The 26,179-nt window shown below is 44.7% G+C and overlaps 1 protein-coding gene across 1 annotated transcript; it reads right to left on the reverse strand.

Annotated features, from left to right (window-relative positions):
* Window positions 1-20,338: 20,338 nt before the first annotated feature.
* LOC134760813 (cell division cycle protein 27 homolog) lies at window positions 20,339-21,121 on the reverse strand. The gene has a single exon (XM_063720827.1). It carries the CDS (start codon window positions 21,119-21,121, stop codon window positions 20,396-20,398), a length of 726 nt encoding a protein of 241 aa, XP_063576897.1. The 3' UTR covers window positions 20,339-20,395.
* Between the last annotated feature and the right edge of the window lie 5,058 nt (window positions 21,122-26,179).

Raw genomic sequence — 26,179 nt, forward strand, 5'->3', positions numbered from 1 at the left:
TTGCTTTGCTCTTAAAATCTGTGTGAGAGAAGTCAATATTTTACTCATGTCTTTTGGAAAGAGATTCAAAAGCAAAAGTAGCAGTGCTGTAAAATTTCATGAAGTTTTTGGGACTTTTAAAATCTAAATTATTCAATATTTTGTATTGTTATTCCACTCATATATTGCCCAGAATATATATACAGCAACACAGCAACAGTGATTGCAACAAAAGTAAGGTAAATAGGTCTACAATCATTTGATTTCCTTATTAGATAAATGAAGTTTTCATAGAGGAAATGCAAATTCAGATCAGGTTACATAAGCTTAACTATTATTTAACCCTTATATAAAATTAAATCTAACACTCACCACTACAAATCTGTAAGGAATCACTGTCAGGAATCTATAGGACTTGGCTTGTATTTACATTCGACCCACACTTAGAAATTTCATAAATGATGAGATGCAGGCCAAGGGGATTCCTCAAAGGGCTCCACCCAAAAGGAAAAGAAATAGTTAAACAGAGAATTACCACTTATGTATTTGTGGGTAATCAGCTTATTCTTCAGCCTCTAGACAGTGAGGAGGATGAAAAAATGGAAGAAGATAGCAAAGAAGAGGAAGAAAAAGATCACAGTGAAGCGATGAAGCCAGAGGAGCCACCTCAAAATTTTCTGAGTGAAAAAAATCATGAAACTGCCCCTCCCTGAATCTTTAAAAGCTAACTTGACATATTTTAGAGACAAATAACTGAGATCAAGAAGAAAGAATGCCTACTGATAATTCCTTTAGTCCTCAAAATGAAGCATTTGTGAGGAGTTAAAAGAATTATTTCTTTCATCAGAGCAAATTATAGTGGAAAAAATATCACTTGTTACTCTCAGTAACTTAAATTATGTATTGAGTGAATAAAAGAATCTCTTTTATAAAATCTATTTTTCTTTAAATCTTGGAAAACTGTTGTTTTAGCTCAAAGTGATTTCAAAATGGAATGCAACAGTAGTCAAGACTTGTGTACCACAAATTCTTTTCTGATTCCTTACGAATCTCGTTCATTTTCATGTAGAAAACGAGAGCGAAACTACAGAGAAAAGAAACGCCCGGTGCATCACGGCCTGACGATGGTTTCCTGTTTCGTAAGAAATGGGGAGTCTCCACTATGACTTGTTTCCAAAGAGGAAACTGGAAAGGAGAGCGAAAACACAATGCTGCTTTTCCACTATTCTCTGGAGGTTTCTGTGTCCCCACAGAGCTCGGGAAACAAACAGTCAAAATGGTCACGCTTTCGGGGGCTAGAGACACATGAGCAAAAGGTCCCCTTGCAGAAGACAAAGGAACGTGGAACCCGAAACCATGCTTCAGTCGGCCTGAGTGTGACTCCTGTGTGGGCGGGACTATCCACCTCGCGCTCCGTTGCAGGCTCAACGTGGGGCTATCTCATCTGTGAACCATGTGGATGAAAAATGGACAATCACCCGAATCTCGGCTCATTGCTCCCTGGGTAATTCGCTTATTCCTTTGGAGACGAAATTCGTCTGAATCGCTCCCAGATGAAGTAACCCAGGCTGGCGATCCAGAGGGCCGGTGAGAGCCCCGCAGGCCGACGCGGCTGTGGGCCGAGCACTTAGCCTGCCCTGGGCACCCAACATCTTCCCGGAGTGCAAGATCCTGCTGGTCCTGGAGGAAGAAGACCGCTTTTCTCTCTGCCTTCCCCCCTTTGTTTCTTGCTCCCACCCTCCCTCCCTCTTTCCCTCTGTCCCTCCCTCAGTTCCTCCCTTCCTCCCTCCCTCCCTCCTTCCCTCTCTCCCTCCTATCCTTCCAAAACTTCCAAGGTCCCTGGGTCCATCCGTTCTTTTCTCCCTCCATCGCTCCTTCCCTCTCTGTCTCCGTTCCTCTCCCCATATCTGCCTGAGTTCCCTCCCGCGTATAAAGGGCAGCACCCCAGTTTGCGTGGGGTCTCGGGTCTGCATTTAGCTATCAGGCACTCCACGGTGAAGCCGAGGAAGCTGGCTGGGCAAGGGTAGGCGAGTGACGGTGGGGCAGGGAGACAGAGGTGGCGAGACGCGGAAAGAAGAGTAGGCTTGGCACCTGCCCAGGCCAGTGTTTCCCGGGATGGAGGTCTCCGCCCGCCCCACTGAAGAACGCGGCGGGGGCACAAGAGGGAAGGGATGAGAGCTCTGCCTGAGCTGGTTAGAAAACGTAGGCTGCTGCCTGCTCACCCACGCATGAGCAGTAGACACTCCATCTCCCGGTACCTGGACGGGCCCTGGGATCCCCAGGATGCTCAAGAAAGAATGACAGCCCTCCTCTTAGTGGAGTCTCTCATGGGACCTGGAACTCAGCGATCCTAGGCAGGTCAGCTGGAAGGGAAGACACGCCTCTCCATACCGAGTCAGAGGTTCACCACGAAAGAGAGGCGGCCGCCCTGCCCCCACCCCGCCCCCACCCCGCTTCCTAAAGCTTCTCCAGCAGAGCCCGGTGTTCTTCCTGGCTGAGGAGTGGTTCCAGCGGAATGGGCTCTTCCACTTCCTTCAGCTTCCCCAGTGGCGCCGGGCCTAGGAAAGGTTGTGCCTTTTGCTGAAACTCTGGGGTTGACAGGAGCTTATCTAACAAGCTGGAGGTGAGTGTAGAAGAGTGCCCCGGCTCCCGGAGCGGTTGAGAGGTGCCTGGATGGCTTGCATCTGTGCTTGATGCGGAGGAGTCCGGGGTCGCTAGCTTCGGAGGTGGAGGTGCCCCATCTTTGGTTTCCCACCCCGCCTTGGCGACCTGGGGCTCCAGACCCACCGCGGACTCCGGTGGGACGTGGGTGGTGCAAACACACCTTGCCCCTGTGACTCAGCTTGAGGGGGCCCAAGCTGTCCCACTGAGCACACGCCCAGCAGGCTGCCGTGCTGGGATCCTCGTCCTCCTGGCATTTGTTGGGGTGTGGAGGCCACCGAGGTGTCTGAGGGTGAGACAGTCCTACTTCCAGAGGAGCCAGGGCAGTGAACACAAAAATTCCCACGTGCAATGGCAGGTTGAGAGATTCCTTCTGCCTGCACAGCCTGGCTGGGCTGGAGCGGGGGGACGGCCCTTGCTACCTGGCTCACGAAAGCCCCCTGTGGGAGAGCCCCAGGCATGCAGGGCGTGTGTGGTTCAGAAAGTCCCGTTCCCCACGCAGAGATGTGGGTGAACTCGATTGAGGAGGGATGAGGATGACACCCACTGGGGGTGTTAATTAGTAACCACAGTGGCCTCAAAGAGCTCAAATGGAAGGAAGAATTGCACGTCTCTCACTTTAAGTAAAAAGCTAGAAATGATTAAGCTTACTGAAGATGTAAAATTTTCATCGCTAGAGAGACGTCAACACATGGCTTCAAAACTTCAAAGGATGGGCTGACTGTCTTTGAGGACCACTGCAGTTGGTGGCTTTAAGTTACAGCCAATGCTCATTGACCACTCTGAAAATCTCAGGGCTCTTAAGAATTATTCAAAATCTATTCTTTCTGTGCTCTAGAAATGGAATATCACAGTCTGAGTGACAACATAACTGTTAACAGTATGGTTTACTGAATATTTTAATCCCACTATTGAGACCTACTGCTCAGAAAAAAAAAAAAAAAACACGAGTCCTTTAAAGGGATTGCTGCTTGGCCTGGTGCAGTGGCTAACACCTATAATCCCTGCACTTTGGGAGGCCGAGGTGGTTGGATCGCCTGAGGTCAGAAGTTGGAGACCAGCCTGGCGAAATTTATGAAACCCCATGTCTAATAAAAATACAAAAAAATTAGCTGGGCATGGTGGTGGTACTTGTAATTTCAGCTACTTGGGAGGCTGACACAGAAGAATGGCTTGGACCCTGGAGGCGGAAGTTGCAGTGAGCCAAGACCACGCCACTGCCCTCCATCCTGGGCAACAAGAGGGAAACTATATAAAGGAGAAAAAAAAGGAAAGAAAAGAAAAAAGGAAAAAAGATTGCTGCTTATTAATAATTCTCCTAGCTACCCAGAAGCTTAGATGGAGATGTACTTGGAAATTAATGTTATGTTCATGGCTGCTAATACAATATCTATCCTTCAGCCTGTGGATCAAAGAGTGGTTTTGACTTTCAAGTGTTTTTATTAAATAATAAATGCATTTTGTAAAAGTATAGCTGTCATAGATAGTAATTTCTTTGATGAGTCTGGATAAACTGAATTGAAAACCTTTTGGAAAGGTTTCACCATTAATCCCTTCATGATATTTCAAACTCCTCCTGTGAATCACAAATGTCCTTAATAGCAAATGCCATTAAGGACATTTGTGTTTGATGGGAGGAGGTTGAAATATCAACATTAAAAGGAGTTTTGAAGAAGTTGATTCCAGCCCTCATGGATGACTTTGAGGGCTCAGGATGTCAGTGGAAGAAGTCCCTACAGATGTAGTAGAAATTGCACGACAATCAGAATTAGAATTAGGGCCTTAAGATGAGATTAAATTGCTGTAAACTCATAATGAAACTTGAACAAGTGGCGAGTTGCTTGTTATGGATGAGCAAAGAAAATATTTTCTTGAGATGGAATCTACTCCAGGTGGAGATGCTATGAACATTGTTGAAATAATAACAAAGGATTTAGAATATTCCATAAACCTAGTGGATAAAGCAGCAGCAGGGTTTGAGAGGGTTTACTCCAATTTTGAAGGAAGTTCTACTGTGGAAAAAATGTTATCAAACAGCATCACATGCTATAGGGAAATCTTTTGTGAAAGGAACAAACTTCATTGTTTTAAGAAATTGACACAGGTACCCAAACTTCAGCATCCCCCATACTGATCAGTCAGCAGCCATCAACATAGAGGCAAGACCCTCACTGTAGAGAAAAGAAAGAGAGATCAGACTGTTACTGTGTCTATATAGAAAGAAAAGACATAAGAGACTCCATTTTGAAAAAGACTTGTACTTTAAACAATTGCTTTGGTGAAATGTTGTTAATTTGTAGCTTTGCCCCAGCCGCTTTGCCCCAGCCACTTTGCCCCAGCCACTCAGACCCAACCTGGAGCTCACAAAAGCATGCGTTGTATGAAATCAAGGTTTAAGGGATCTAGGGCTGTGCAGGACGTGCCTTGTTAACAAAATGTTTACAAGCAGTATACTTGGTAAAAGTCATCGCCATTCTCTAATCTTAATAAACGAGGGGCAAAATGCACTGCAGAAAGCCGCAGGGACCTCTGCCCTTGAAAGCGGGATATTGTCCAAGGTTTCTCCCCATGTGAAAGTCTGAAATATGACCTCATGGGATGAGAAAGACGTGACTGTCCCGCAGCCCGACACCCGTTAAGGGTCTGTGCTGAGGTGGATTAGTAAAAGAGGAAAGCCTCTTGCAGTTGAGATAGAGGAAGGCCACTGTCTCCTGGTTGCCCCTGGGAACTGAATGTCTCAGTATAAAACCCGATTGTACATTTATTCAATTCTGAGATAGGAGAAAATCCGCCCTATGATGGGAGGGCAGACATGTTTGCAGTAATGTGCTTTGTTATTCTTTACTCCACTGAGATGTTTGGGTGGAGAGAAACATAAATCTGGCTTACGTGCACGTCCAGTCATAGTACCTTCCCTTGAACTTAATTGACATAGATTATTTTGCTCACATGTTTTTTGCTGACCTTCTCCTTATTATCACCCTGCTCTCCTACTACATTCCTTTTTGCTGAAATAATGAAAATAATAAGCAATAAAAACTTCTCCTTATTATCACCCTGCTCTCCTACTACATTCCTTTTCGCTCAAATAATGAAAATAATAAGCAATAAAAACTGAGGGAACTCAGAGGCCGGTGCCTGTGCAGGTCCTTGGTATGCTGAGTGCTGGTCCCCTGGGCTTACTAGTGCTTCTCTATACTTTGTCTCTGTGTCTTAATTATTTTCTCAGTCTCTCGTCCCACTTGACTAGAAATACCCACAAGTGTGGAGGAGCAGGCTGCCCCTTCACTCACCAGCAAAAAGATTATGACTTGGTAAGGTTCAGATATTCATTAGTATTTTTCAGCAATGAGATATTTTAAGTTAAGGTATGTACATGGATTTTTAGACATAATGTGATTACTAATTAATTAATTAATAATTATTAAATACTCATTAGACTACAACACAGTTTAAGCACAACTTTTATAAGTACTGGGAAACAAAATGCTTATGTGACTAATTTGATTGTAACATTTGCCTTATTGTGGTTGTCTGGAACCAAACCTACACTATCTCTGAGTATTCTTGAAAGTTTTTGGTTGTTCTTTGTTTTGAGAAGGGGTTTCTCTCTGTCACCCAGGCCAGAGTGCAGTGGTATGATCATAGCTCACTGCAGCCTCAAACTGCTGGGTGAAGTGATTGTTCTACCACAGCCTCCTGAGTAGCTGGGACTACAGGCATGCAGCACTATGCTTGGATATATATATATATTTTTTTGAGATGGAGTCTCGCTCTTTAGCCCAGGCCAGAGTGTAGTGGCTCTATCTCGGCTCACTGCAAGTTGTGCTTCCCGGGTTCATACCATCCTCCTGCCTCAGCCTCCCGAGTAGCTGGGACTACAGGCGCCCACACCAGGCCCAGCTAATTTTCTGTATTTTTAGTAGAGATGGGGTTTCACCGTGTTAGCCAGGATGGTCTCGATCTCCTGACCTCGTGATCCACCTGCCTCAGCCTCCCAAAGTGCTGGGATGACAGGAATGAGCCACCGCGCCCGACCTGTCTTTTCTTTCTAGTGGCACAAGCCCCATGGAGTGTGGTGCGTCTGATCTACGATGCTTTTGAACAGTGTAGAAAGTGTTGCTGTCTGTATTTAATTTTTTCCTACATGTATGGCCACGATCGATCACAAGATCAATAAGCCCTTCTCCTTATTCTACTTCCCTTTCTAGCAATGGAGAACATTGATTGGATTTTTCCTGCCTACAGGCAGGAATGAGTCTGCCGTTTTCTTTTTTAAACCCGAGGGGACTGAGCCTGAGGGCTTGGAGCGCGGCCACCCTCCCCCAACCCCCAACTGGTGATTGTGGTGGTGGTGGTTGTAGTTTTGTGTTCCAGCTTCTGTTCTGTTGTTGTTGTTGCTGCTGCTGCTGCTGATGCTGTCATCGTTGTTTTGGTATTTTACAGACTTAGGGGGTGTACCTGCTTGTTTGTTAGATCAGCATACTACTGCCTCCGGATGTAGAAGTGGACCTCCAGTGTATCCGATACCCACGTGGCAAACGTTGTCTCTGACGGGCGATTTATTCATCCCTCATCCCCCTGTTGTTCTCCTCCTCCCTTTTGGAGTGTCTTTTATTTCCATCTTGATGACCTTGTGCGTACTCACTGTTTACCTCACACTTTTAAGCAGAAGGCAGTTCACTGGGTACATACTTGCTTCCAGCTCTATCCATGTTGTGGGAAAAGACGTGAAATCACTCTTTTTTGTGCCTACACCATTAGAGAATTTTAACTTTCTTGGTGATTGTTTTTCTTTTTTCTTTTCTTTTCTTTCCCCCTCCTCCCCCTTTTTTTTCATTTTTTTCAGCTGGGCTCTCCTACTTGTGTTGCTCAGTTGATCTGGTTGGTCTCCTGGCCTTGACACTTCTCCCATCACATCCACCACCTAGTTGTTGAAATGAGCATCTCTTGTAAAATGGAAAAGACAAAAAAAAAAAGAGAAAGACAAAAATATGGGGTGAACGTTTCTCTTGCCGCCTCCCAGGGTGTACCTTGGAACCGATAGGAGGGAGGGAGCTTGCCTGGGTGGGTTTTCTGTGCTAAATCCTCCCGGGGACCTCCTTCCCTCTCCCCCTTGTCCCTGCTTCTCCCCCAGCCAAGGCTCCCACCGCCGCTGTGGGATTTTCCGTGGGAGAGGTATGGGAGAGGACTGATGCACCTTCCAGATCTATATCCTGCCAGACGTCTCTGGCTCAGCGTCCCGGCGGGCCGTTGCCTGGTGACCCCAAGGGAACTGCGATGACGCTTTCTTTTTTCTTTTTTTAAAATTTTATTATTATTATACTTTAAGTTTTAGGGTACATGTGCACAACGTACAGGTTTTTTACATATGTATACGTGTGCCATGTTGTTGTGCTGCACCCATTAACTCGTCATTTAGAATTAGGTATATCTCCTAATGCTGTCCTTCCCCCCTTCCCCCACCTCACAACAGTCCCTGGTGTGTGATGTTCCCCTTCCTGTGTCCATGTGTTCTCATTGTTCAATTCCCACCTATGAGTGAAAACATGCGGTGTTTGGTTTTTTGTCCTTGCGATAGTTTGCTGAGAATGATGGTTTCCAGTTTCATCCATGTCTCTACAAATGACATTAACTCATCATTTTTTATGACTGCATAGTATTCCATGGTGTCGAATCCTCCAGTGAAGACTTCCACCAGATTCCCTGGGTGGGCCGGATGGGATGAGACTGGACCACCCCGTACCATGCTGTTCTTGGGGATATGTTGACATACAGGGTGGACTGGCAGCCCCAGCATTGTAAAGGGTGTCCAGGTATGGAAATGTCACATAGGATGTCCTCCGTCCTGTCAGCCTGCCTTCAGCTTCCTCAGGCATGAAGACAACTTCCCATCAGAACCTCTTTTCTTTCCTTTCTCCACCACACACATGAGACGCATGAGAGGGAGAAACAGCTCAATAGATACTGCTGACCTTCATTTGTGGAGTCTTCAGTCATCTACACACAGACAGGTGAATAGGCAGGTACCCAAATCAAACACCATTTCCGCGTCCTCATGGTGGGATTGGTCTCTCTCTCTCTCTCACACACACACACAATTTCCACATCTAGCTCACAAACCACACTAATTTACTGTTTTCACAGTACGCAGTCTGAGTAAAACCCACCCCACACTCCACCCGGCGGTTGACAAAACTCCTTCTCTACAATTTATAAAAAAGATCATCTGGGCTGGGCACAGTGGCTCACGCCTGTCATTCCAGCACTTTGGGAGGCCAAGGTGGGTTGATCACTTGAGGCCAGGAATTCAAGACCAGGCTGGCCAACATAGTGAAACCCCATCTCTATGAAAAATAGAACAATTACCAGTTCTGGTGGCATAGACTTGTAATCACAACTACTCAGGAGACTGAGGCAGGCGAGTTGCTTGAATTAGGGAGGCCGAAGTTGCAGTGAGCTGACATCCTGCCATGGCAATTATTGAGACTGAGCGAGACTCTGTCTCAATAATAATTATAATATTATTATAAGATTAGTTTTGCGTGGTAATACCTGCATGTAGTCTCAGCTACTCGGGAGGCTGAGGTAAGGAGAAGAACACTTGAGGCCCCACAGGTCGAGGCTTCAGTCAGCTGTATCCTGGGCAGTCACCAGTCAAGGAGATATGCTCCTCCCCGTTTTCTTTTCTTTTCTTTTTCTTCTCTTTTCTTCTCTCTTCTTCTCCTTCCCTCCCTCCCTCCCTCTCTCCCTCTCTTTCTTTCTTTCTTTCTTCCTTCCTTCCTTCCTTCCTTTCCTGCCTGACTGCCCTCCTGCCTTTCTTCTTTCCTCCCTTCCTCCCTTTCTTCTTTCCTCCTGCCTCAGCCTTCCAAAGTGCCGGGATTACTGGCATGAGGCACCATGCCTGCTTGGCCTAAAGAGACACCCTTTGAAAGTAAGACACAGACAGCGCCTTCCAGTGATCTGATTGATTCATTGACTGATTTAGAGGCAGCGTCTCACTCTGTCACCCTGGCAGTGGTGCCATCATAACTCACTCACTGCAGCATGGATGCTCCTGGACTCAAGTGATCCTTCCACCTCAGCCTCCAGAGTAGAGTACCTGGGACCACAGGCATGCGCCACTTTGCCCAGATAATTTTTATTTATTTATTTATTTTATTTCCCGAGACAGAGTTTCTCTCTGGTTGCCCAGACTGGAGTGCAATGGCTTGATCTTGGCCCACCACAACCTCTGCATCCTGGGTTCAAGCAATTCTCCTGCGTCAGCCTCCCCAGCAGCTGGGACTGCAGGCATGCGCCACCACGTCTGGCTGATTTTGTATTTTTAGTGCAGACAGGGCTTCTCCATGTTGGTCAGGCTGGTCTTGAACTCCCGACCTCAGGTGATCCGCCCTCCCCAGCCTCCCGAAGTGCTGGGATGGCAGGCATGAGCCACCGAGCCTGGCCTTCATTTTTCAATGTTTTTCCACAGACAGGGTCTCATCATTTTGTTGCAACCCTCCTGACCCAGTGCCTCAAAGTGCTGGCGTGACAGGCGTGAGCCACTGCGCCTGGACTCCGGGGAATGATTCACGACCATGACCACTGTACTGATTCTTTCTTTCTTTTTTCTTTCTTTCTTTCTTTCTTTCTTTCTTTCTTTCTTTCTTTCTTTCTTTCTTTCTTTCTTTCTTTCTTTCTTTTCTTTCTTTCTTTCTTTCTTTCATTGATGATTTTTTTATTATTGGTTGATTGATTGATTGATTTTGAGATGGAGTCTCACTCTGGGCGAGGTGAGGCAAGGCGAGGTGCAATGCTTTGGAAGCCGCAGCACCGCCTTCTAAAGCCCCATTCAAATGCACAAAGCCCTATTGACTTCCTGGACTTGGAGCTGATGCCTTCCATTGCCTGGGGTTTCTCTCCATTCAGAAGTTTTACAGGCAAAACCCCACCCAGAGGCTGGCTACGGCTGAGGATTACGGGATGTGGTGGGGCTGGAAACTCTTTCTCCCATTGTTGCAAGCTCAGCCAAGATATCCCCTGACCCCCATCGCTTGCTCACCCTTTGAGATCCCCTCCCTCCACCACCTTGGAGGCTGACCTCTTACTTTAATTTCTGTCTTTCTTCCTTTCCTGCTTTTGAGGAGTGTGTGCAGGAATGAGGGTGTGTAGGGGGAGGGGGTGTGGGGTGGGGACAGAGGGGAACGTCCTAAGGGTCGATTTAGTGTCATGCCTCTTTCACTGCCACCACCGAAGATGAAAGCAACAATCAGTTAAATACCGCGTGTTCTCATCCATAAGTGGGAACTTATAGATGAAAGTTCTGCGTGGGCAGAACGAGGGACACGAGGGACGCGGGAGCCTACTTGAGGGAGGACGGGTGGACAGAGAGACAGCTTCAGGAGAAACCAAAACAAAATGAAACATGAAAACTGTCGAGTACTGCGCTCAGTGTCTGGGTGATGAAATCATCTGCACACTGAACTTCATATCAGAAGTTTACCTACGTAACAATCTTGCACGTGTATGCTTGAACAAGAAATGAAAGTTAGAGGAGAAAGAGAGAGAGAGGGAGAGAAGGAAAGAGAGAGAGAGAGAAGTGAAACGAAACACCACCTCCTTGACCTGAGTCGGGGGTTTCCGGCCTTTTGGGGGAACATTCAGCGACAATGTAGTATTTGGGCCTGTTCTTTCTTTTTTTCTTCGTTTCTTTTTTTTGGACTGAGTCTCTCTCACTCTGTCACCCAGGCTGCGGTGCAGTGGCGCTCTCTTGGCTCACTGAAACCTCTGCTTTCCGGGTTCCAGTGATTCTTCTTCGGTAGCTGGGATTACAGACGCGCACCATGACAGACGGCTAATTTTTCTATTTTTAGTGGAGATGGTGTTTCTCCATGTTGGCCGCATTGGTATTGAACTCCTGACCTGAAGTGATTTGCCCTCCTGGTCCTCCCAAAGTGCTGCGACGACAGGTCTGAGCCGCAGGGATTTAAGCCTTTAAAAGTGCCGGCCCTGCAACCTTTCGCTGCGGCCCTTACACTCAGAATGACGTGTCCTCTCTGCCATGGGTTGACTCTTTGCGTCCCCTATGCCATTGCACTCTAGCCTGGGCAGCAAGAGCGAAACTCCGTCCCCCCACCTTCCCGTGCAAAAAATAAATAAGTAAATAAGTAAATAAATAAATAAATAAAATATCTACACATGACCTATAAGTGCGTGTTCCCATGAGTGATTTCTAATAAATGGCACTGTACACTGAAAGTAGTGGCTCACGTCTGTCATCCCAGCACTTTGGGAGGCCGAGTTGGGTGGGTCACGAGGTCAGGAGTTGAAGACCAGCCTAGCCAACATGGTGAAACCCCCTCTGTACTGAAAATACGAAACTGAGTCGGGCGCGGTGGGGCAGGCACCTGTAATCCCAGCTACTCGGGAGGTTGAGGCAGGATAATCACTTGAACCTGGCAGGCGGAGGTTGCAGTGACCCGGGATGGCGCCACTGCACTACAGCCTGGATGACAGAGTGAGATTTGGTCTCTAAATAAATAAATAGAAAGAAAGAAAGAAAAGAAAAGAAAGAAAAGAAAAGAGAAGAGAAGAAAACAAAAAAAGAAAAGAAAAGAAAAGAAAACCAGAAAAGAAAGAGAAAATGAAAGAAAAGGCACTATATCACTACTCGGCTAGGACCTTCTCTATTTCTGTGTTTCTCTCTGTCTCTCTCTGTCTGTCTTTGTCTTTCTCTATCTGTCTCTTTCTCTGTCTCTTTCTTTCTCTCTATCTCTGTCTCTCTCTCTCTCTGCCTGTCTCACTGTGTCTGTCTTCTGTCCAACTTTCTTTCTCTGCCTATCTCTCTCTGTCTCCCTCCCTGTCTGTTTCTCTCTCTGTCTCTCTCTTTCTGTCTGTTTCTCTCTGTCTCTGTCTGTCTCTGTTTCTCTCTGTCTGTCTCTGTCTGTCTCTGTTTTTGTCTTTCTATCTCTCTCTTTCTTTTTCTGAGTCTCTCTGTCTCTCTCTTTCTTTTTCTGAGTCTCTCTGTCTGTCTCTCTCACTCGCTCTCTCTCTGTGCCTATCTTGTCTTACTGTCTTTCTCTACCCGTCTGTCTCTCTTTCTGTCTGTCCCTCTTCCTCCCTTTCTGTCTCTCTCCCTCTCTCTCTCACTCTCTATCTGTCAGTCTCTCTTTCTGTCTGTTTCTGTCTCTCTGTCTCATCTCTGTCAGTCTCTCTTTCTGTCTGTTTCTGTCTGTCTCTCTCTGCCTGTCTCTCTCACTGTGTCTGTCTTCTGTCTTGCTCTCTTTCTCTGCCTGTCTGTCTCTCTCTCTGCCTGCCTTTCTGTTCTCTCTCGCTCTGTCTCTCTTTCTGTCTGTTTCTCTCTGTCTGTCTCTGCCTGTCTCTTTCTCTGTCTGTCTGTCTCTCTCTCTCTTTTTTTTTTCACATGGAGTCTCACTGTGTTGCCAACACTAGAGTGCAGTGGCACCATCTCGGCTCACTGCAAACTCCACCTCCCAGGTTCACGCCATTCTCCTGCCTCAGCCTCCCGAGTAATTGGGACTATAGGCGCCCGCCACCAAGCCCGACTAATTTTTTGTATTTTTAGTAAAGACGGGATTTCACCGAGTTAGCCAGTATGGTCTCGATCTCCTGACATCGTGATCCACCCGCCTCAGCCTCCCAAAGTGCTGGGATGACAGGAATGAGCCACCACACCCGGCCTGTCTCTCTCTTTCTTTCTTTCCTCTCTCTCTCTCTCTCTGTGCCTATCTTCTGTCTTACTCTCTTCTCTGCCTGTCGGTCTCTCTCTCTCTGTCTGTCTCTCTCCCTCCCTGTCTTTCTCTCTCTCTCTGTCTCTCTCACTCTCACTCTCTCTGTCTCTCTCTCTTGCTGTTTCTCTCTGTCCATCTCTGTCTCTCTCTTTCTCTATCTGTCTCTCTCTTTCTTTCTCTCTGTCTCTGTCTCTCTCTCCCTCTGCCTGTCTCTCTCACTGTGTCTCTCTTCTGTCTTACTCTCTTTCTCTGCCTGCCTGTCTCTCTCTCCCCCCTCTTTCTCTTTCTCTCTATATATCTCTCACTCTCTCCCTCTCTCTCTGTCTGTTTCTCTCTGTCTCTGTCTTTCTCCCTCCCTGTCTGTCTGTTTCTGTCTCTTTCTCTATCTCTGTCTCTCTCTTTCTGTTTCTCTCTGTCCATCTCTGTCTCTTTCTGTCTGTCTCTTTCTCTGTCTGTCTGTCTCTTTCTCTCTGTCTCTTTCTTTCTCTCTGCCTGTCTCTCTCACTGTGTCTGTCTTCTGTCTTACTCTCTTTCTCTGCCTGTCTGTCTGTCTCTCTCTCCCTCCCTTTCTCTCTCTCTCTGTCTCTCTCTTTCTCTTTCTCTCTGTCTGTCTCTGTGTGTCTGTCTGTTTCTCTCTTTCTCTGTCTCTCTCTCTGTTTCCTCTCCGTCTGTTTCTGTCTGTCTGTCTCTCTCTCTGTCTCTCTCCCTTCCTGTCTGTTTCTCTATGTCTCTGTCTCTGTCTCTTTCTCTTTCTGTCTGTTTCTCTCTGTCTCTCTCTGTCCATCTCTGTCTTTCTATGTCTGTCTCTTTCTCTGTCAGTCTGTCAGACCCCTCATGATGGAGAGGGCCCTGCCCCTTCCATGAAAGTGAGAAGGGCCTGCTTAGAGAGGCCGGGAGGAATCCAGACAGACGGTCCTTGCTATGCTTCACCACTCGGTGTATGACTTTGGGAGGTCGAGGCCGGGTCCCCACTTGGATGGAAGGGGCATTTTCAGACTTTTCTCTCTGTCACGTGTGGCGTCCCTACTTCTCGTATTTCCGCGATAAGCTCCTCGACTCAAAAATACATGGTTAAGGCCGGGCATGGTGGCTCACGTCTGTCATCCCAGAACTTCCGGAGGCCGAGGCGGGGGATCACTTGAGGTTGGGAATTCGAGACCAGCCTTGCCACCACGGTAAAACCCCGTCTCTACAAGAAATACTAAACTGAGTAGGGCATGGTGGGGTATGCGCCTGTAATGCCAGCTACTCGGGAGGCTGAGGTGGGAGAATCACTTGAACCTGGGAGGCGGAGACTGCAGTGAGCCGAGATCGTGCCACTGCACTACAGCCCGGGCTGTAGAGTGAGTAGGACTCTGTCTCTAAACAAACAAATAAATAAATAAATAAATAAATAAATAAATAAATGCATTCTTTTCCATGCTGACTGACACTTGCAGGCATCGGTTGTCTTCGGGCATCATCTAGCGGCCACTGTTATTGAAAGTCTAGGTGATATGGAGGGAGGTCTTGCTTACTTCACTAAGCCTGGGCAACGTGTTTCTCTCTCTCCCTTCTGGAGGTCCCTCCCTCTCTCCCTGGTTGCCTAGGGAACCTCCGCCCTGGGGGGGGCCCTATTGTTCTTTTATCAGCGCTTTAGTTTTCTTTGTGTGTTGGTTTCTTTCATGCGCATAGACTCCTCTACTTGGGTTTTAGGAGGGGTCACTTTAATTTTCAAGTCGCCCCCCGGCTCCCCCCACTACCCACGTCCCTTTACCTTCATTTAGTGAGTCAGTTAGGCGGGTTCCCCCCAAACCCCCCACCCCCCGCCTCCCAACACCCTGCTTGGAAACCTTCCGGAGCCACCCTGGTGTGCCTCCCTCTTCTTTCCCCTTCCCCCACCCATTACCGGCAATCTCATTCTTGCCAGGCTGACATTTGCAACGGTGGTCATCAGGCCTCACTCAGTGGCCACCGTTTTTGAAGATGGGGGTGGCACGGTCCCACTTCCCTGTAGGGAGCTCAGACCGATGGCATAGCCCTTGACCCACGTGGGCAAGTGGGCGGGCCTGCTGTTGTGGGGTTTTTCCCCCCACTTCCCTCCTCAGGCCTCCCTCCCTAGGAAAGCTTCACCCTAGCTGGGTCTCCATCACCTTATAACATGATGTTTTAGTTTCTCCGCCCTCCAGCCAGTATAGTTTCACAATGGGAATGGCGTCACAGCTCTAGTCTGGGCGTTCTTAGTATTTGCCCATAATAGAAACGTTTTCTGAAAACTAATACTTTGCTCACTTAAGATTTCCAGGGATGGTGCCTTGGCCCGTGTTTGTTGTTTTGTTTTGTTTTGTTCTTGTTTTTCCTTTTTGGTATGTATTTCTTTTCAGGTGAAGTAGAAATCCCTAATTTTCAGGAAGACGTATCTTTTCCCCAAGACATGTTAGCTGCTGTTTTCTCCTGTTGTTAACTAGCGCTTTTGTGAATCTCTCAACGTGTAGTGAGAGTCGGTTGATGTTTACTTCAGAACATCTTATTTTCTAGAAATCCATAAGCGAATGCTGCTGCTGCTCCTGCTGCTGCTGCTGCTGCTCTTGTTGCTGTTGTTGTTGTTTTCAAAGCCCACTCCGGCCACCCTTTACGGAATCAAAAGCGTTATAAAATATGTGTATTTATTTCCTGACCACGTCATTCCTCCTCCTCTCTCTGTCTCTCTGTCTCTCTTTCTCTGTCTCTCTCTCTCTCTCTGCCTGTCTGTCTATTTTTCTCTCTCTCTCTTTGCCTGTCTCTCTCACTGTGTCTGTCTTCTCTCTTACTCCCTTTCTTTGCCTTTCTGTCTCTCTCTCTCTGCCTGTCTGTCTCTCTCTCTCCCTGTCTGTCTGTTTCTCTCTGTCCATCTCTGTTTTTATCTCTGTCTGTCTCTTTCTTTCTCTCTGTCTCTCTGTCTCTGTGTGTCTCTCTCTCTGCCTGTCTCTCTCATGGTGTTTGTCTTCTTTCTTTCTTTCTCTGCCTGCCTCTCTCTCTCTTTCTCTCTCTCTGTCTCTCTCTGTCCGTCTCGCCTTTCTCTGTCTGTCTCTTTGTCTGTCTGTATCTCTCTTTCTTTCTTTGTCTCACTGTCTCTGTCTCTCTCTCTGTCTCTCTCACTGTGTCTGTCTTCTGTCTTATTCTCTTTCTCTGCCTGTCTGTCAGTATCTCTCTCTTTCTCTCCCTGTCTGTCTCTCTCTCTCCCTGTCTGTCTGTTTTTTTCTCTCTCTTTGCCTGTCTGTCTCTCTGTCTCTGTCTCTCTGTCTCTCTCTCTCTGTGTCTGTCTTCTGTCTTACTGTCTTTCTCTTCCTGTCTGTCTGTCTCTCTCTCCTTGTCTGTTTCTCTCTGTCTCTGTCTCTGTCTGTCTCTCTCTCTGTTTTTGTCTCTCCCTCTGTCTGTCTCTTTCTCTCTCTGTCTCTTTCCCTCTGTCTGTCTCTCTCTTTCTTTCTCTCTGTCACTCCAACTGTCTCTGTCTCTCTGTGTGTGTGTGTCTGCTTTCTGTCTTACTCTCTTTCTCTGCCTGTCTGGCTGCCTGTCGGTCTGTCTCTCTCTCTGTCTATCTCTCTCTCTTTCTGTCTCTGTCTGTCTTTCAGTTTCTTTCTGTCTCTTTCCATCTGTGTCTTTCTCTGTGTCTTTATCTCTCTGTCTCTCTCTGTCTTTCTCTTTTTGTGTATCTTTGTGTCTCTCTGTCTGTTTCTCTGTCTCTGTCTCTGTGTCTCTCTCTCTCTCTTGCTCACTCACTCTCTGGCTCTCTCTATCTCCTGCCCTCTCTTTCTTGGCAAAATAAGTTCAAGTACATCTAATTTAATTCATTACCACGGCCTGAATTCTTAACTTTAGACATCCCAGATTTGATCTCCCTACAAAATGCTGTACAGAACTGGAGAGTTGATTTCTGGACTTTGATACCTCATAGATACTACATATTAATAAAGATCCAACCCTAAAATCTGGGGTTGCATCTAGCTCAACTGTCTCAAAAAATCATACCTCTGTTCACCTAGGATGCTGGGAGGGTTTTCTCAATGTGCATCTGCTCATGTCCTTCATGACCTATGACCAAACCCTGTCCGTTCTGTCTGAAATATGTATCTGCAAACACTTCTCTCCATTTCCACAACTACCCATGGCCCATTGTGGAACCACTGCCTCTTTGAAAAAAAATCCCAGAAGTGGCTTTATCTTTTTGGCTAGGAGGTCTAAACCTGCTGAGAACTTTCCTGCCCAGGATTCTGTGTGAAAAAAAGTGCTTCTGCTGGGAGCTGGGATCCTCGGGACCATGCTTGCTAGCACTGGATGAGTCTCTGGAAGGAAGCACGGGACTCCACAAAGCTTACCTGTCCCACTGAGGTCAAATGGATACCTCTGCATTGGCCCGAGACCTCCAACTTACATCACTGTCACCAACTGTTACCTTCAGCATCCTTGTGAGCCTGCCCAAGGCCCAGACTGCGGGGAGACTCTTGGGAGCCCGGCCTTCCTCGGCTAAAGTCCAAAGGGATGGTGACTTCCACCCACAAGATCCCCACTGAACTGCAGAGATGTGGAGCGTAGGTCAGAGAGGGAACCAGGAGGGGAGATGTCCTGACAGGCAATGAGTTCCCTAGGCTCTGGCCACTCCACCCACGTCCCACGTACTGGGCACCCACGGGACACCACCACTTTTTCCCCTCCTCTGTCCACAGCCGCCACAACCCCACCCCACAACCCAGGCACACACGCTGGAGATTACAAAACCACACGGCCTGAATAGAGCCTGATGGAGTGAGAGCTCATTTCACGAAGCGGGGGCGTGGGTTGGGGTGGGGTGGGGTGGGGGTTGGGGGTCTGTAGGGAGCCTGATTCTCCCTCGTGGGTGGCTACAGGATACAAATGAATATCGCTTCTTGGGCGGAGGGGCTTCTTTAGGCCGTCACGTTTGTGGGACTGTCTCTCAAACCCTTCCTTGAGGCCACAAAATAGATTCCATCCCACCCATCAACGTTTCCCTGGGTGCTGGATGTATCCTGTCAAGAGACCTGAGCCTGACACATTGAGTTAAACAACTTTATTGGCTTTCTGTGTTTGCTTGCTTCTGAGACGGAGTCTTGCTCTGTCCCCCCCATGGCTGGAGTACAGTGGTGTGATCACAGCTCACTGCAACCTCTGTCTCCTGGGTTAGAGTGATTCTCCTGCCTCAGCACCACCACACCTGGCTCATTTTTTTATTTTTAGTAGACACGGGATTTGACTCTGTTTCATTGGTTTTCACTGGAGATTCTAGATTTGAGTCACACCTCATTGTGTGCCATATAATGACTTCTTTTTTTTTTTTAAAGCACAATATATCTGCTTTATTTGAGTGGCTTTGTATATCGTTATAATTGTGTTATAGATGAAGAAAAGGTATTAAATGATAGTGAAAGTGAAAAGAAAAGAAAGACTATCTATTTTGTAGATAGAATAAAGTTCCTCAGTATTTAGAGTTACCTAAATGCGTCAGCATTTAAACTCCTCCTACTAAAAGCATGCCAGTCTGAATAATCCTCCTTTAAACACAATTTTTGATATGGTTAAGGTTTTTAAGAATATGACTCCTGCAGAATAGCTGGACAGACAATACACATTTAAAAAAGAACAGCACAAGGATCCACCAGACTTGGGAAAAAATCAAAAACAACACAAGCCTTATGAAGAACTGAGTTCTTAAAATATTATGGAGAACATAGCTATTGGAAGAGATGGCAATATTGGCAAGTTGATTGTTACATTGGTCAGCAATAGCTAGCACTATTTTTTTTGGCAATCTTTCAGGTACTGCAACTACTACTGCAAAATGATATATAATCCATTAAACAACATAATCACAAATCAAAAGATATTTTAGTAATATAATGTTTCAGATTTAGAAGCAAATCAAGTGTTAAAACCCAATTGCTATAATAACTAACCCCAAAGATAACCGTATCTGACAAAAAAGCTTCCGCAGAGTTACTACTTCAGAATTATACTTTCTCTTGATATTTATTTTATTTATTTTATTTTATTTTATTTTATTTTATTTTATTTTATTTTATTTTATTTTTATTTTATTTTTTTCTTGAGACGGCGTTTCACTCTGTTGCCCAGGCTGGAGTGCAATGGCATAATCTTGGCTCACTGCAACCTCCACTTCCCAGGTTCAAGTGATTATCCTTCCTCAGCCTCCTGAGTAGCTGGGACTACAGGCGCCTGCCACCATGCCCAGCTAATTTTTATACTTTTAATATAGGCGGTGTTTCACCATATGGTCTCGAACTCTTGACGTTGTGATCTGCCCGACTTGGCCTCCCAAAGTGCTGGGATGACAGGCATGAGCCACCATGCCTGGCCTTCTCTTGATATTTAAACTTTTAAGTCAGTCCAGAGAAATACAATAAATGTCAACAGTAAGTATGGTGTTGAGGCAGAAGTAGGACCAAACTTTTTCATATGTTATTCAGTTGATAACAATATGACCTGGGTAGTAATTTCCTATGTGTCTACTTATACACAAATACAAAAAAGTAAAACAGAGATACTGCTAAATAAAGGATACATTAAGTTCTTAATAGTAACTGAATAAACTGGAACGTTGTCAAAAAGCAACTAGTGAACTTTTTCAGTGTTTTTTTCTATTATCCAATAAGTGAATTATGCTATTCCTTTCCAATTTCCCAAGCACTTTTTGTCCCAATCACCAATTTTGTGTTCGAAGAAAATGTAACAAATCAAGTAACAAAACTAAACAAGCAAACAAACAAAACACAACTACAGTATCTGCAAAAGTTTTGTAGAAGACTGAAACTGTTGAGTATAAGCATCACGTATTCTATTATCATTAGTTAACTGAAGAGTTTGTTAAAGACATACATTTCATAAAAAAAGTTAGTTTGAAGTTATTGACCAGTATGTACCATTCTTAAGTATTAGTAACAAAGTTCATGACAATAAAAAGCTATCTAACAAGAAAAATCAGTGACTACCAGCACCATCAACAAGACTTTGTCTTTACAATTCATTACCACTTACCATGCATTGCAATGTCTAGGATTGACTCTGATAGCATTTCGAAAACAAGCTAACACTTTGTCCAATTCTTCAGTTAAGACAAACTCTCGCCCTAATAAAGTACAGGCATAAGCATAATTTGGATCCACTTGGATAGCTGTCTGGAAGAATTTAAGTGCAATATCGTGTTCCTGTTGCAGACTGAAACAGTTCCCTGCAGCACACCAGGCCTCTGGCGAATTTTTATCCATGTCTGTTAAGTCTTTTGACAGAAATGAAAGAGTGACATCTTTTTGAAGATGCCAAAGTGTTGTAGAGTAGATTTCCATGCCTTTGACTCTATAATTCTCAATTCTTCTAACCTCTGAGAATATTCTTTCAGCTTGCATGTACTCTGAAAGTTCAAAATAGGACCTTCCAATTTGGCACAGTACCCAACCAGTATTGTAGTGGTGAGAAGGTAGATGGCTCAAAATATTTTTAGCTTCTTTGCAGTGGTATGAACATAAAGCTAAATAACCTTTCCCCCTTTCATGAAGAAGGCTCATCAAGCCTTCTGCTGCTGCTTTTTGTAGATTAAAAGCCTGAATCTGAGGTGTGATTGTGGATATTTCCTCTTCTGAATTGATGGAAGAGTCCAATTTTGTAATTTCCAGGTTGTCATTTATATTAGATTGAGTTATTCCTCCTTTATTAGTTTTACTTTTTGTTTTTCTGTTTAGGATTTTAGGTGGAAACTTCATTTTTAACTTCTTCCTATTCTCCTTGGTTGTGGAACTGTCACTAGTAAAGAGTCATGAACATCTTCGATGCAGTGCATTTGGGGGAGATGTCATAGTGGGGCTCATTACCTGAGGTGTTGTAGTTATTTATGGACCAGAACTTTCTGTTAGTGGAAGAATTGGAGTTACCTCTTGGCTATTTCCACTCTGTGAGAAGACAGACTTTGCTCCAGTTTGGCCAATTCTGGCAACAGACTTTTTTGAAGGGGCTCCGGTGGATGGCACATCAATTACAGAAGGTGTATTAGTGTAGTTTTGTAAATAAGATCCATCTCCAGGACTTGGGGTTTCTAATGGCAAAATCCCAAAACGTGGGGTAAATGGACTAAGCTGCTGGTCCTGTTAATAAACTTCGACCAGTTTTTGGTTTATTTTGAACCTGTTTAGATAATATGGAAGTTCCTCTTCCCAGTGGGACAGTTTCAGGTGAAATTACAGCTGAATCAATAAAAGACACTGGGGAATCTGTATTCAAGGAGTACTTTGAATTGAAGGATTCTAAATTGACTCTGTTTAATTCAGTTGTGTCCTGGGGTGTTTCCATAAGAATGGTCTCAGGTTGCCTGTGACATAAACTGTGATTAGGTACTTGTGTTGTGCAAGAGTTGGGCAGACAGTTGCTAAAGTTCTGAAAAGATGTGAATTTAAATGTTTGGTCAGGATCTGGCTTTTCACCTATTTCACATAATGATTCAAAGGGATACCAGAGGAAAGGATTTAAACTAAGCCTCTTTTGGTAACATTCTTTTCCTTTAGCAAGCCGATCTGTCTTGCAATATACACGTCCCAACAATGGAAGGGGAAAGCAAACTGAATCACCAAACTCAGTAACAATATCATCATGGCTTTTCCGCTTATTAAACGCTCCACCAGATAAGATTTGTTCCCAGTCTGCAAGCTTACTGAGATCAACACAACATTTTGCAAGCAGGTATTTGCATTGCAGTGTAGGACAACTGTGTCTTTTCAAGAGTCTATATGCTTTATAGGCCTTTCCTGGGAGGTAAGAACAGGTCGCCATTAAAAACAAGGCTTCTTCTGAGTGTACTTCTGCATAAAGGCGTTCTGTGAGGAAAACCCCATCTCGGTAAGAATAGTGGTTTAGTGCTTGCCATATAGCAGCCTGGACGGGTTCCTGCAGCACTGTCATCCTCTAAGCAAAGGCCCAATTTCTGCAGTGCCTTAGGAAAACCCCACCCCACCCAACCCCCTCCCCCCTGTAGCGGCTCTGGCCCGGCCAGCCTCGTCTCATTTAAATTCACCAGCTACCGGGGGAATGGGGTGGCCGAGCCAGAGTGACTTCTTTATCCGGCTGACTCTGGAAAGCCTGGCCCCTTGTGATCCATTGCAAAGCGAAAGTCACCTTATGTTTGGGAAACAGATCCACTCCCAAGTTCAGTGGAGGGATGTGGAATGTAGGACGAAGGTGTCTCTTCCTTCTGATTTGGTCTGCACAGCGGAGCCTAGGGCTGGAGTCCTCTCTGTGAGGACCGCTGACTCCCTCTACCTTGGGTTCCATTGGCCCCACCCTGGGACATGGGCCTTGGCAGATTCTGGACCTTCCTGGCCATTAAGTTGCTGTCAGAAACCCTATCTCGTGTTCCGATGCCCCGAATAACTGTGGCTCGTGCCTCTCTGGAAACATTGGAAATCTCTCCTCTACACATGGTCACCTAAAACCCCAGGAGCTCGGGACACACGTCTGCCATCCACCTCACTGATTTCGGGAGAGAATGCTGAGAGTCTCTTGCCAACTTTCTCTTGAGTTGAGTTCTTCATGGGTGTGTGGTTAAGACGTAGTGAGACCAGATGTATTAACTCAGGCCGGGTGCTGGTGGCTCATGCCTGTAACCCCAACACTTTGGGAGGCCGAGGCTGTAGGATCCCTTGAGGAATCGCCTAACCTTCGGGAGGTTGAGGCTGCAGTGTGTGAGCCATAATGGTGTAATTTGGATCCAGCAGTTTTCTAAACAGTCATTTTGTAGAATCTGCAAAAAGATATTTCTGAGCCCATTGAGGCCTATGGTGAAAAGGGAAATATTTTCAAATAAAAAGAAAACAGAAGCTTTCTGAGAAACTTCTTTTTGATGTGTGTATTCATCTCACAGTGTTGAAACTTTTTTTTATTGAGCAGTTTGGAAACAGTCTTTTTGTAAAATCTGGAAAGGGATATTTCTTAGCCATTTGAGACTTAAGGTGAAAAAGAGATATCTTCACATAAAACTACACAGAAGCATTCTGAGAAAGTTCTTTCTGATGCGTGCATTCATCTCACAGATTTGAACCTTTCTTTTCTTTGAGCAGTTTGGAAACAGTCTTTTTTTAAAATATGCAAATGGATATTTGTGAGCCCTTCACAGCCTACGATGAAACAGGAAGCACCTTGACATAAAAACTAGACAGAATATTTCTGAGAAAAGGCTTTGCAATGTGTGCTTTCATCTCACAGACTTGAACTTTTCTTTTGATTGAGCAGTTTCAAAACAGTCTTTTTGTAGAATCCACAAATGGTTATTTGCAGCTCTTTTAGGCCTATGGTGAAAACGGAAATATTTTCACAAAAACACAAAAAGAAGCTTTCTGAGAATCTCTTTGTGATACCTGGATTCATATCACAGAGCAGAACCTTTCTTTTGATTGAGCAGATTGGAAACAGTATTTTTGTACAATCTGCAAATGGATATTTCTGAGCCGTATGATGCCTGTAGTGAAAAAGAATTATCTTCACATAAAAACTAGACAGAATCATTCCGAGAAACTTCTTCCTTATTTGTGCATTCATCTCACAGAGTTGAACATTTCTTCTCATGGAGCAGTTTGGAAACAGTCTTTTTGTAGTATCTGCAGAGGGATATTTGTGAATGGTTTAAGGACTATGGTGAAAAAGGAAATATCTTCACATAAAAACTAGACAGAAGCATTCTGAGAAACTTCTTTTTTATGTGTGCATTCATCTCACACAGATGAATCTTTCTTTTCATTGAGCAGTATGGAAAGAGTCTTTTGGTTCAATCTGCAAAGGGATATTTCTGAGCAGTTTGAGGCCTATGGTGAAAAAGAAATATCTTCACATAAAATCTAGACAGAAGCATTCTGAGAAACTTCTTTTTTATGTGTGCATTCACCTCACAGGGTTGAAACTTTCATTTCATTGAGAAGTTCAGAAACACTCTTTTTGTAGAATCTGAAAGGGATATTTTTGAGTCCATTGAGGCCTGTGGTGAAATAGGAAATATCATTGCATAAAAACTAGACAGAAGCTTTGTGAGAAACTTCTTTGTGATGTGTGCTTTCGTCTCACAGAGTTGAACCTTTGTTTTGATAGAGCAGCTTGGAAACAGTATTTTTGTGGAATCTGCAAGTGGATGTTTGGAGTGCTTTGAGGCCTATGGTGAAAAAAGGAAATATCTTCACATTAAAACAAGACAGAAGCATTCTGAGAAACTTATTTGTGATGCGTGCATTCATCTCACGTTGTTGAGCCTATCTTTTGATTTAGTAGATTGGAAACAGTCCTTTTGTTGTATATCCAGAGGGATATTTGTGAACGGTTTGAGGCCTATGGTGAAAAAGGAAATACCTTCACATACAAAGTAGACAGAAGCATTCTGGGAAACTTCTCTGTGATGTGTGCATTCAACTCACGGAGGAGAACCTTTCTTTAGATTGAGCAGTTTGGAAACAGTTCTTTTTTAGAATCTGCAAGGGGATATTTCTGAGCCCATTGAGGCCTAGGATGAAAAAGAAATATCTTCACATAAAACTGGATAGATGCATTCTGAGAAACTTCTTTGTGATGTGTCCATTCACTTCACAGAGTTGAACCTTTCTTTGGATTGGGCAGTTTGGAAACAGTCTTTTTGAAGAATCTGCAAAAAAAATTTGTGAGCTCTTTATGGCCTACGGTGAAATAGGAAATATCTTCACATAAAAACTAGACAGAAGCTTTCTGAGAAACTACTTTGTGATGTGTGCTTTCATCTCACAGAGTTGAACCTTTCTTTTGAATGAGCAGTTTGGAAAAACTCTTTTTGTAGAGTCTGTAAATGGATATTTGGAGCACTTTGAGGCCCATGGTGAAAAAGGAAATATCTTCACATGAAAACCAGACAGGAGCATTCTGAGAAACTTCTTTGTGATGGGTGTATTCATCTCACAGAGTTGAACATTTCTTTGGATGCAGCAGTTTGGAAACAGTCTTTTTGTAGTATCTGCAGGGGGATATTCATGAGCAGTTTATGACATATGGTTGAAAAGGTTATATCTTCACAAAAAAAAACTCGACAGATCCGTTATGAGAAACTTCTTTGAGATGTATGCATTCAACTCACAGAGTTGAACCTTTCTTTGGATTAAGCAGTTTTCTAAACAGTCCTTTTGTAGAATCTGCAAAGGGATATTTCTGAGCCCATTGAGGCCTATGGTGAAAAAGGATATATCTTCACATGAATGCTAAACAGAAGCTTTCTGAGAAACTTCTTTGTGATGTGTGCATTCATCTCACAGTGTTGAAACTTTCTTTTGATTGAGCAGTTTGGAAACAGTCTTTTTGTACAAGCTGCAAAGGGATATTTCTGAGCCATTTGAGGCCTATGGTGAAAGAGAAATATCTTCACATAAAAACTAGTCAAAAACATTCTGAGAAATTTCTTTGTGATGTGTGCATTCATCACACATATTTGAACCTCTCTATTGATTGAGTAGTTTGGAAACAGTCTTTTTTTAGAATATGCAAAAGGATATTTGTGAGCCTTTTCAGGCCTATGGTGAAATAGGGAAAATCTTCAAATAAAAACTGGACAGAAGCTTTCTGAGAAACTTATTTGTCATGTGTGCCTTCATCTCACAGAGTTGAACTTTTCTTTTGATTGAGCAGGTTGGAAACAGTCTTTTTGTAGAATCTGCAAATGGATATTTGCAACGTTTTATGCCTATGGTGAACAGAAAATATTTTCACATAAAAACTAGACAGAAGCATTCTGAGAAACTTCTTTTTGATGTGTGCATTCATGTCACAGG

Source organism: Pongo abelii, chromosome 22 (assembly GCF_028885655.2).
Source record: "Pongo abelii isolate AG06213 chromosome 22, NHGRI_mPonAbe1-v2.0_pri, whole genome shotgun sequence".
Taxonomy (NCBI): domain Eukaryota; kingdom Metazoa; phylum Chordata; class Mammalia; order Primates; family Hominidae; genus Pongo; species Pongo abelii.

What these genes read in the sequence shown, in the direction of transcription:
- LOC134760813 (XM_063720827.1), bottom strand. Translation starts at nt 21,121, where the DNA reads ATGAAGTTTCCACCTAAAATCCTAAACAGAAAAACAAAAAGTAAAACT.